This window comes from Crotalus tigris, unplaced genomic scaffold (genome assembly GCF_016545835.1).
Source record: "Crotalus tigris isolate CLP2741 ecotype Arizona unplaced genomic scaffold, ASM1654583v1 scf7180000018184.2832721, whole genome shotgun sequence".
In the NCBI taxonomy this organism is placed as follows: domain Eukaryota; kingdom Metazoa; phylum Chordata; class Lepidosauria; order Squamata; family Viperidae; genus Crotalus; species Crotalus tigris.
The window spans coordinates 1,121,159-1,133,407 of NW_024096871.1; the positions used below are offsets into that span (position 1 = coordinate 1,121,159).

A 12,249-nucleotide genomic window follows, 5' to 3' on the forward strand; every position below is an offset into this window, starting at 1 on the left:
TGGGACATACCATAGCTGCCCTGTCCCTATGGGAGGGAATCAGTCTGGGCCTGTGTCCCACTTTGTGGCACTACCTGCTGGAGCACACTCCGGCCAAATGAGGCATCCGCGGAGGCAAACCTATCCAGCTTATAATGCCTCACAAACGGGGAAGGCGAGGACAAGTCGCAACCCTACAGATATTCCCAATGGATGCCTGTGTCGCCCATGCCGCGGATGTTGCAGCGCTGCGGGTGGAGTGGGCAGTGATATGGCTCAGGACTGACAGGGAATGCGACTGATACACTCTTGCAATGCAAGCTATAGTGGAGGCCGAAACCTTCTGCCCCATGGAAGAGGGTTGAAAGGAGACAGAGGGTTTTCAACTTGCAAAAGGCTGAAGTTCGCTTAATGTAATGGCGTAATGCCTGCAGACGTCCAAGGTGTGCAATTGATGTTCTAAGTCATGAGATGGACAAAAGTCTGGTAGGATCACTTCCTGCATCCTGTGGAATAAGGTATTCATTTTAGGAATAAATGACAGATCCAATTGAAGGAGCTGTCATTATGAAAAAAGCATAGGTCATCCCTGACAGAAAGAGCTGCTAGTTTCGAGAGGCGTCTAGCCGATGTGATGGCTATCAGGAAGGCTACCTTCATGGTTAAGGATCGCAGGGTTCAAATGGCGGTGAGGTAAGGGCCTGTAAGACCCGTGGCAATTCCCAAGAGGGATATCGATGAACCACAGGTGGTTTGGTGTTAGAAGAGCACCATGGGGTGCTGAGCCAACGGCTCTGAATTGTCACATATAAGCACTGTGGATAGAGCTGCCACCTGTCTGCAGATAGTACTGGGCACCAAACCTTTGTTGAGCCCCTCCAATAAATAGTCCAGGATTCTTGGGATGGTAATGGCTGAGAGATTTAAGTGATTTTTTGCACACCAGTGACAGAAACTCTTCTATGTGGAGTTGTAAATCCTGTTTGTTGCAGGACGCCCGGATGCTTGAATCATAGCGATTACACCCGTCGAACAGGATTCCTGCATTAGGAGCCACCATTCAAGTGCCAGGCGGTTAACTGGAGCCACTGGAGCCTCTGGATGTTACAGAGCTCCCTGGCTGAGTGCAATGCGACCTGGAGGAATCCTGCATGGGGGAGAGATGGGAAGGCCAACGAGGTCCGCAAACCACGGCCGTCTTGGCCAGTGTGGAGCAACCAATATCACCTCTGCCCGTTCCTGCAGTATCTTCCGGATGACTGTCGGGATCAGAGGGAGAGGAGGAAAAGCATATAGCAGGTCCTTGGGCCATGGGCTGCGAAGGGCGTCCGCCTTCTCCACCCCTGGAGATGGCAACTGGGAGAAAAACCTCAGAAGCTGGGAATTAGCTGGAGAGGCGAACAAGTCCAGTACCGGATAACCGAACCTCTCCAGTATCTCCCTGAAGAGATCGGGATGCAGGTGCCACTCGGAGTGATCCACTGTTGACCTGCTTAAGAAGTCCGCCTGCTGATTTGCCTCTCTCGAGATGTGCTCTGCCCTGAGGGAGGAGAGGTTGGTCTCTACCCAAGAGCCCAACAACTGGGCCTTGGCCATGAAGGATCTGGATCGGGTACTCCCGTGCTGGATCACATGGGCTTTCACTGCTACATTGTCCATGAGGACTAGGACATGTTGTCCCACCACACTATGGCTGAAGTGGCATAGGGCCAGACGTATGGCTGAGCTCCAACCAGTTTATGTTGTGCTTCAGGTCTGACCGGGACCACCGGCCCTGAACCAACTGAGATTGTAGGCGCGCTCCCCAGCCAAACAAACTGGTGTCTGTAGTCAGGGTAAGCCGGACTGGCTCCTTGAACAATGAGCCTCTAGCTACTGCTGGGGAGGTTCACCATTGAAGGGATTTTAGGGTTTGAAACGGAACCCTTACCCTCTGGTTGGAGGAGCTGGTGTCCAGCTTCTGAAACGGGAGCAAAAACCATTGCAGGTTCCTGGTGTATAGTCTGGCCCATGGCACTATCACCATGCAAGAAACCATCTTCCTTAACAATTGGGAAAGGATGGCCAGTGTAACTACACACTCCCTTTGGACCCAGAGGACCAGGGCTCGAATACTGTGCTGGCGCTCCTGTGAGAGATAGATCTTGCAGTGTCTTGTGTCTATGATCACACCCAGGTGAAGGAGGCAGGTTGACAGAACTGTCTGGCTCTTTTGGAAATTCACCAAGAACCCGTGGTCTTGGAGGGTCCTGATGGACAAGGCCAGGTCCGACTGAGCCACCTGAATAGAGGGAGACTGGATGAGGAGTCGTCCAGGTAACATTGAATGTGTATTGGGACTAGCCTCAGATGAGCGGCCAGTGCTGTCAAGATCTTTGTAAATACTCTTGGAGCTGACGAGAGACCGAATGGTAGGGCTCTGTATTGATAATGGTGGTTGTGTAACAGAACCTGAGGAACTTCCGATGGCCGGGGAGGATGGGAATATGCAGGTATGCTTCCATGAGGTCGATAGATGTCAGGAAGTCGTCCCTTTTGATGCCTGCCAGAATAGACTGCAGTGTTTACATTTTGAATTTTTTGTAGGCAAGATGAGAGTTCAGCTCTTTTAGGTCGAGTATTGCCCTCCATCCTCCTGAGGCATTTGAAACGACGAAGAGGATGGAGTAGAACCCCCTTTCTAGTTGTCCAGCCGGTACTGGTTCTATGGCCCTTATCTCCAAGAGGTTTCAAATAGCCTTGCTCATGAGGCCCTTCTTGACCAGATTTTTCAATGCTGAACAAGAAATGAAACGTTCTGGAGGGTTGGATACAAATTCCAGGGACAGGCCACACCTGATGGTGTAGAGAACCCAGGTGTCTGTGGCAGTGGTCTCCCATTTGTGAGCAAAGAGAGTCAGTCTGCCATCTATGGGGGAGGCCTCCCTGAAGTCACTTGGGTATTCTAAAGGGACGGCGTCCCATGCCTCAAAAGAGCTGCTTTTCCTGGAATTGCTGTCTGGGTATGGAAGCAGAACGTTTAAATTGGCAATCTGATCTGGGTGGGAAGGAGCGGGGAGGCTGAGCCAACTCCAATCCTGACCCTGATCGAAAGGGGTGCCTGCGGATATACGGGTTAGGCCATCTGCCTGCCCTCTGGTAAGATGAGACATCACCTTACGTTTGTCCTTGTTCTACACTAGGTAAGGGTTCAGAGCGTCTCCGAACAGCTGACCGCCACGGTAAGGGGCAGCCGCTAAATGCCACTTTGATTTTGCGTCCACTCGCCATTGTTTGAGCCACAGGAGCATGCGGGCTGTAACGTTTGAAGCTATGGCTCGGGATGAGAATCTGGCGGCGTGAGTGACGCGTCCGCCATGTATTCAAAGGCAGCCACTAACTTACTCAGGTTCTGGTGTGTTCATACCTCCTCCAGAGGAACTGTGGCCTGAGGCTCACAAAGCCAGATAAGAGAGGTTCTGGCAAAGAAGGAGGTGAATGTAGCTGCCCTTACCGCCCATGCCGAGGCCTGGTGAGGCCTGCGGAAAGAGAGCTCAGATTTTCTTTTTTGTTTTTTAATTTTATTAAGTTTATATAGATGAGGAAAAATAGGAACAATACAGGTATGATAAAGGGAGGGGTGGAAGTAAAGGGGAAGGGAATAAGGCATTAGGGGTAAAATAAGGATAGGTACAATCATATATTTCAACAAACAAGCTACCGTCCGGATCATAATAATGAGTAAATATCATATTCAACCATTTTTACCAAAACTTAGACTATAACATATTAAAAACAATTAGTAAACAAATACGTTGATCTATTAAGTATACACTACTAATAAAATCTCAAAAAATCCTCAAAAAATCAAAAGTAACAAATGAGAATCAGGAAATCAGGAAAAGTAATCGTATCATCAAAATGTTAGTTAGAATTCGATTAAAAATCAGTCATCTATTCTAAAATATTGAATCCTTCAAGTTCTAATGTGTCTCTAACCATTGATAAAATTTTTCCCAAGTTCTAAAATAAATTGAATCATCTTTTTCTTTCATTTCTAATGTTAGTCTATTCATTTCTGCACACTCTGAAATTTTAGTAATTATAATCTGGTCAGATGGTAAATTCTCATTTTTCCAAAATTGGCAAATACTATCCTTGCAGCTGTTAAAACATGCAATATCAAGTAGTCATTCTCTTTACCATAATTAGGTCTTAATATTCCTAACAAAAACAATTCCTGTTTAAATTCTATCTGTAGTTTCATCACCTTTTCCAACCATCTATGGATCTTAGACCCAAATTTCTTAGCGATAGGGCATATCCACCAGGCATGGTAGTAAGTGCCTGGCTGTTGTTTACATTTCCAGCAAATATCCGAAACATTTTTAAACATTTTCTCTAAGCGAACTGGTGTCATATGCCATCTATAAAACATCTTATATAAATTTTCTTTATATGCTATCGCTTTTGTAAGTTTAATATTTTTATTAAGTTTAATAAGTTTTTGCCAGTCTTCCAAGTCTATAGAATGAGAGATTAATGAAACAAATAAAAATAGACTTGGAAAGATGGGAAAATCTTCAATTATCACTTCTAGGAAGAATAGCAACAGATAAGATGAACATTTTACCAAAGCTAATTTTCCTATTTCAAACAGTGCCTATTAAACTTACTAAGAATTTTTTTGATGATTTAAATGCAATGATTTTAAGATTTATATAGCAAAAAAAGAAAGCCAGAATCAAATGTAAATTGTTACAAGAATCTAAGGATAGAGGGGGCTTTGGACTTCCAGATTGGAGACTTTACTATCAAGCGGCTATTTTGCTTTGGCTTAAAGAATGGATTGTATTGAGAAATAAAAGACTGCTTTACTTAGAGCAGTGGTTATCAACCTGTGGTCGGGACCCCATTTGGGGTCGAACGACCATTTCACGGGGGTAACCAAACAACGCAGTCCGCCAATTTTTTCCCCTTTTCCTTAGCTGTGCTACTCCCTTTTATTCTATTGGCTTTTGAAAGCCAATAGAATAGACTCTCTTGAATAGAGTCTAATTCTATTGGCTTTCAAAAGCCAATAGGAATTGTCCAGGCTGTCTCTGCCCTGCTGAGCCCGCCAAAAGTCCCATTCTGCAAACGGTGCTGCACCAGTTGAGTAGTCCTCGACTTAAGACCGGTTGAATAGTCCTCAACTTTCGACCGGTTGGGGGTCGCGGCATTAAAAAGGTTGAGAACCACTGATTTAGAGGAACATGACCTTCAGTTAGGTTGGCATGCTTTTATATGGTACGAGAAATTTAAAGCAAATAAGTACTTTCAAAATCATGCGATAAGAAACGTACTCCTTTCAGAATGGGAGAAAATTAAACATAAAATATATACGAAAATACCTGAGCGGCTCTCAACAATGGAAGCATTTGCTTATCCAAATCTGATTAATTATGACAAACTGGTTACTTACAAAGACATTTGAGACAAAGAGGGAAAACTTAAGGACAGGCAAACTTTACAACTACAAGGTATTAACTTGACATGGTGGTCCTATTTGCAAATTCAAACAAGATACGAAAAAATAGACAGGTTTTTACAAAGAACAGACCCCATTAGATAAAATTTTGTTAAAAACAGATGAGAATTTGAATAGAAAACTCTATAAATTTCTTTTAAACTGGAAGATGGAAGAAGAGCTCAGATTTTCTGTTCTCCACCTTCAAGCTTTCAGCCATGTCCCCTGACACCATGGAAGAGGAAAACAGTGGTGTTAGAGGTTCATCTATAACCGGGACCTCCAGCAGTTCTGACAAGGCAGGGATGACATTAAATAGACTCTTGTCTGTTCCCCCCCCCCGGTGTGAGGAGGGTGCCAGGTATTCCCCACTGCTTTTGAATAGTATTAAGAAAGGAGGACTGGGGATGTGCCTTTGTGTAACAATAGGCTCGGAGAACAGCAGATTTGTGTCTTGGCTGGTGGATGGACCCAGTTGAGGCTACTGATCACAGCCAATTCTGGCAGAGGTACTTGCCTTGTGGAGCAGCGATTTGAACAACGCTGGGTCAAATAGGTCCACAAAGGGAGGAGGGTCCAGAGAAAGTTCCTCATCCTCCGATAACTATATGCCCATTGGTTCATACTCCTTAGAGCATGACTCTCTGCCTTGAGAGGACTGGCCAGAAGAAATAGAAACCGGATATTCTGGGGCTCCCGCCTGGGAGAAATAAGATGGGGTCATTGATGCCACAGATTCGGTTCTGGGCCTCTGGTGGAGCGAGGAGGCCATACCTTGGGCAACCACCTGGGCGATTAGGGCCTGTAGTTGTTCTGGCCACGCCCCTTGAGATTCTGTGGGTCGGAGCCCAGCTGCTGTGGGCGTGAATGTAGCTGGCCCCGACTGAACCCTAGGTGGGGGAGGAACCCATTGAGGGCGTGGTCCCTGGTTGAGGGCAATCATCTCCTCCTGTCCGGGTCTGGGAAAAGGGAATTGGCTGGTGTCCCCTTCCGGAGACCAGGCTGTTGGACAATTGAACTGGAGGGGGTGAGTTGTGGGCCAAAAACTGAATCCTCAGCTGGAACTGGGGAGGCATGGCCTGTTCACCTTATGCTCAATTTCTGAGCTTTGGAAAACTGTTTTCCCAAGGCCTGGTGTCTCCTGCTAGCCTCCTTCTCAGATGCCTTAGAGGGCCTCTTGCCTGAAATGGCCTTGACCTTGATCTTGAGTTTTCCCACAGCCTCCAGTTTGGAGGGCTTGCGTTTCTTTTGGATGGGAGTGCCGGGGGCACCATGAGCGGTCTGAGGTGCTGCATTGTCTGCCATCACAATGGAGATATCTCAGTGGTGTTCTGAGAGGGATCTCAAGGCAGAGGAGCAGAGTACTGATTTGTGACTGTGTGTCACCACGCTGGAACCAGCAAGTACTCTAGGTAATGCTGGCTGCAGGACCAACTTAATGGACACTTGCACACTCACAATGCTCCTGATGGCTGTAACACCAGTTAATGCACCTTCAGTGCACTGGTCAAGGCTTACTGTGGCGGCTTACTGACAGCCAGCACACACGTAACTCACTTGGTGGCAAGATCACCTCAATGATAACGGCCGATGAACTAGGCCTAGTTGGTGGCGGCAAGGCCAAGAGGCATGGCCAGCACACTTTGCTGTTGCGATAAGTAGAGAAGCACCCTGTTGAGGCCTGGGGCTGTATGATGTTACCTCCTGTGAATGACCATCCACCGTGAACAACTTGGACTTGTGTTTCTTTGTCCAGAAATTGAAGATATTGAGTATCTTTATATGTGTATAAACAGTAGTCTAAAGGCCTGATCTCAATAAGCTGTGAGTACTGCGCAGCCTGAAGGCTGTTACCACAGAAGGCCTCAGGTTCCAATTCCCTATGCAGTGGCTGGGAACAGTCACAGGGGAAGAACCCCCCTCCCCCACTGTTGCTTATTTTTAGCTCTATGGGCCTTCTGGTAATCCTGTTTCAAGCTCCTGTCTGATAATTAAGAGTCCGATGCAAAGTTTGTCTGTCTGTCTCTCTCCCTTTGTCTGTCTCTCTCCCTTTGTATTCAAATGAATGTTAGCGACGCCTAAAATGATAGCCACTACAAAAAATTGCTTTAGGACAGTGAGTGCCGATCAGGAGAACTAGGAGCAACAAAGGAATGCACCCCTTTTGCCAGTTAGTTTCTGGCTGAAGGCAGCAATCCGGCCGTTAGGTGTTACAAGTGGCAGCTGGGAGGACACTAAAAGGATTTTTAGGAAAAAACGGCTCCCCATGCAGTTTTCAAAATGGTGACTGTGCCGAGCACACCGAAGAACGGGACGGTTGCCAGGGGTTTTTCTGAGCCTGCAGCCCAGTCGGCAAGGCCAATAAACCGGCTGCACTGCACTGATCCCAGCAACTGAAAAAATAAAGGGAAACCTGATTTCAGCGATTTAGCCAAATTAAAGAGCGTAAAGCCACGGCTGCAGCTGAATGGGAGAAAGGGGAAAAACCGTTGAGCGGTTTGTCGCAGCGCTGATCCCAGCGTTGCAATAAAAATAGAGGATTCGTGAATGGATGAGAACCATTAAACTTGAACAATGAAGAATAAGTCTGAGAAACTGGAGCCAAATTTTTTATGTCCTTCTGACTGAATAGTATTCTAGCCCAAGAGAGGCGTGGCACATTTGACAGTCTAATTGGGCAGGAAGACAGAATTAACCCCATTCGTGGATTCTCCATCTTCATGCTGGAGAATGACTTATGACCATTTTTCACACTTATGACCATCGCAGCATGCCCAGGGTCATGTGATTTATATTTGGATGCTTGGAAACTGATTCATATTTGATCAGTTGGTCACACATGATGGTCACACTGTCCCAGGGTCATGTGATCTCCTTTTGCAACCTTTTGACAAGCAAAAACTTGATGACCCCAGTCAAAAACTTGATGACCCCACACAAAAAGGAAAAAAGTGATAAAGTACAGGTAGTCCTCGACTTACCCCTGCAGCTTCTGAGGACTCTCTCACGGCAAGTCCTGCACTGCACTTTGGCTTGTTCCCTCCCCCGCTACACTTGGCTAGGGCTGTGCACCACCTGCCAGATGCCAATGTACCACTGGTGGTACTCATACCACTGGTTGAAAAGCCCTGTATTAGACAACTCGTGATCTATTAGGTCATCATTTCAGAGATATTTCCTTACCAGGCATCTCATGCCTTCAACAATGGCAGAGATATACTGGAACGTATTGAACAGGTTTAGAAAGATATTCAGAGCTATATCTCCTTGAAATTCCATGTTGAAATATTTAATGAAATTTTGTATTTTCATAAACTGCCATGCAATAATTTTGTCATAAAATATTTTATAAAATTTGTCAAATTTCAATTCCATGGGAATAACAGATCCTGTATTTTGTAAGTTAGCCTATCTGAGGTACCCTGGTTGAAAATATTTTGCTCCATGATGCATCATTTCATCAAATTAAAAGTTATAGATATGAGAGTTTTAATAACATACAGATAAATCCTTATTATTGGCAATATTCATGTCTTAATGTACACAAATGCTAAGCAATTGAAATATCCACTGCTTCCCAAGTACCTTTTACCTCTAGGTGAGTCAAAAACAGAAGCAGGAACATTTCCTTCCTTGACAGCAAATAGGATGACAAAACTGAACCTGTTCTGTAATGAAAACTGCTTAGTGGATTAAACAAACACAAGCAGACAAAAGAACAGGTTCATTTGACCAGGCAGTCAAAGTTCATTAATACCATTTATATAATCTTTCTAGCTTCAGTTAACTCAGCAAGGTATTTCACAAAATGATAACAATCTCATAAATTGAATAAAATCTCATAACTATTAACAATATGGTCTATTTTTAGCAGGGCACCTAGTACAACTTAATAGCTTGTGAGGAAATGGAAAAGTTTTTTTTAAAAAATGGTCTGACTACACATGCAATTTTCATGTAATAAAGTATATTCAACTAAGATGAGCTGTTCGTTTTAGCAAATGGTCCTCTCTTATTTGTTGTATGGAAATTTGTCCTATTTGATAAGGTAGTGTGATGCTAATACTCTATTTCAGTGGTTCTCAACCTGTGGGTCGGGACTCCATTTGGGGTCAAACGACCATTTCACGGGGGTCGCCAAACAAGGCTGTCCGCCGTTTTTCCCCCTTTTCTTTGGCCACGCCCCTGGCACCCGGTGATGTATAAGTGGTTGGGGGGTCACCACAACATGGGGAACTGTATTATGGGGTCGTGGCATTAGAAAGGTTGAGAACCACTGCTCTATTTGGCTAAATATGCAGTTCCACAAAAGTGTGAAGAATAAGGATTGCAGAAACTCTCAAAACACAGACAGATGAAAATGTCATTTACTAATTATTCTGGACTTGTGATATCATTGACCAAAATTTTTGGATTGTTGCTTTCCCTGAGAATTATAGTTCAGTCATTTTATTTAAATACCATATTTCAATCATATTGTATGATTTAAGGGAGAGATAATTGTTTGGTAGCTTCAGCTCATCCTCAATTGGAGGGGGAGATGATTCTTACCGTAGACAAGGATGAAATTTTCTGTTTTATATTTTTCCCCCCGGTTGATATAGGGACCTTAAACTATTTCAAGCCTGCTTTAGGATGTAATGCATTTAAAGTTGTTGGTATCAATCAATAATTCTTTAAAAATGCAAGAAACCATGGAGTAAGGTAATAGCATCACAATACAAATTCTGCATAGAGCTGAACTCCCTATGAAGGAGGCCTGGGAATATTCTGGTCTATAGATCAGATCAGACTCATGTTATTTCCAGGAAAACCCAACTCACATATGCTTTAATTTCTATTAGCAGGACATTGGAGATCAAAGTTTTCCTTTTATTTCTTTCAATAAGTTTTAGCAAAAAATGCAATAAAGTTAACAAGAGTTTGTGACTTAAAAAAAATGGAAAATAAGTTTCAGTAGTACTGAAAGCAATATGGAGGAGTGCCTTACCATGAATAGGGAGAATATGTGCATCAATGTCTTGTTTTCTTCATAATACAGCTAATAAATATTTATTTTTCACTGTTTCAATCTTTATACCAGTTTTAGAATAATAATCAATTGTATGAAGTAAAGGAAAAATGTTGAGTTGAGTAAGATTGCCGCTTGTATAATATGTTTCATTACCTGTTTATAAAGTAACTGCTCATTTTCCCGAGCGTAACAGAAGAGAATGTCCGTAAGAATTTTCCTCACATTTTCTTCCTGGAAATACTGCATTTCAGGAAAGCTGATTAACAACAACAACAAAAAAAACCTAATATAAATGATAGAGCTCAAAATGATTTAGGATTACAATAGGTTTCAATTATTCAATTCTTTCTTTTTTATTTAATGAAACTCCAGTGAGTATACTACTCATTCAGAGTGCTCTGTCACCATATACAAGAATATTTCTGGTATAGATTATGAATTGATTTATTTATTTTATATAATACCACACTCCATATGGATTCCAGAAGGTGATTTATTTGAGCTAAAGCCAAAAAATAGCAGTGAAGAAGAAATATCTATGATAGTGGTTCTCAACCTGTGGGTCGGGACTCCATTTGGGGTCGAACGACCATTTCACAGGGGTCGCCAAACAATGCAGTCCGCCATTTTTTCCCCCTTTTCCTTAGCTGTGCTACTTCCTTTTATTCTATTGGCTTTTGAAAGCCAATAGAATAGACTCTCTTGAATAGAGTCTATTGGCTTTCAAAAGCCAATAGGAATTGTCCAGGCTGTCTCTGCCCTGCTGAGCCCACCAAAAGTCCTATTCTGCAAAGGGTGCTGCACCAATTGAGTAGTCCTCGACTTATGACCGGTTGAGTAGTCCTCAACTTACGACCGGTTGGGGGTCGCGGCATTAAAAAGGTTGAGAACCACTGGTCTATGAGATTGCAATGCAGAATTATGGGAGCCTGTTTACAGTAATATGGAAGCAGGTTTAGCAGAAATCAATAGAATGTGCTACAAGAAAAACAAAATCAAAGAATAAAGCAGAAAACATACTGAGATTATTATTCATGTATATCCTCCCATTTTCTCTTAAGTTTCAATCATTCTAATCCTGTCTAGTGAGAAAATATAACACTAAAATTAGAAATGAACAGGGTAATTCATTCAGGTGGCAATATGCAACCACCTAAGATACATGCACTAACAGCACTTTAAAAAAAAAAAACCAAAAAAAAAAAAAACCACACATTTTTCCTAAATATACCATGCACTTTGTCAAAGTAATAGTGCAATATTTTTACAATGGCTCTAAAACTAGCAAAACTATCTTTATTCAAATTTTAATTCCCCAATTATAACTTAGATATTTATATAATCTTAAACATTCTGAACTATTCCCCTTTAAAAACAAAAAATACCATCTGCGAATATTTACATGAAAGCATACTCGGATTTTAATTATACATCTAACAGCATAAATATATCAGAAACTCAGCTTCAGTATAGGCACACAATATAAAGCAAGAAGAAATGTCAATATTTCCTGGGCATTGTTTTGTTTCTTTTGCCTATTAATTCTATAAATAGAAAAAGGTATCATGCTGAGCTGCATTTTAAAATCCATAGGAACTATTTTCTTATCCCAAATTTCAGTATAGAATTATGCTATAATCATAACAGAAAGATACTAGACAAATAGTAATTGAGCTTAATTGGAATTACTTAATGCAATCAGAGTTCTCTCTCTGACAAAATATTTTCCGGATCTGAATTCTAGCTTTGATAAGTTCCTTAACAGGAA

At 42.8% G+C, this 12,249-nt stretch overlaps 1 protein-coding gene across 3 annotated transcripts in view; it reads right to left on the minus strand.

Moving 5' to 3' along the window:
• Positions 1–12,249, minus strand: part of TBC1D5 (TBC1 domain family member 5) — a 376,566-nt gene that overhangs the window by 123,458 nt on the left and 240,859 nt on the right. For all 3 annotated transcript variants that reach the window (XM_039348847.1, XM_039348846.1, XM_039348848.1), the window contains exon 9: positions 10,635–10,737. In XM_039348847.1, coding sequence (XP_039204781.1) covers positions 10,635–10,737 — 103 coding nt within the window. The remainder of the gene's footprint in view (positions 1–10,634; positions 10,738–12,249) is intronic.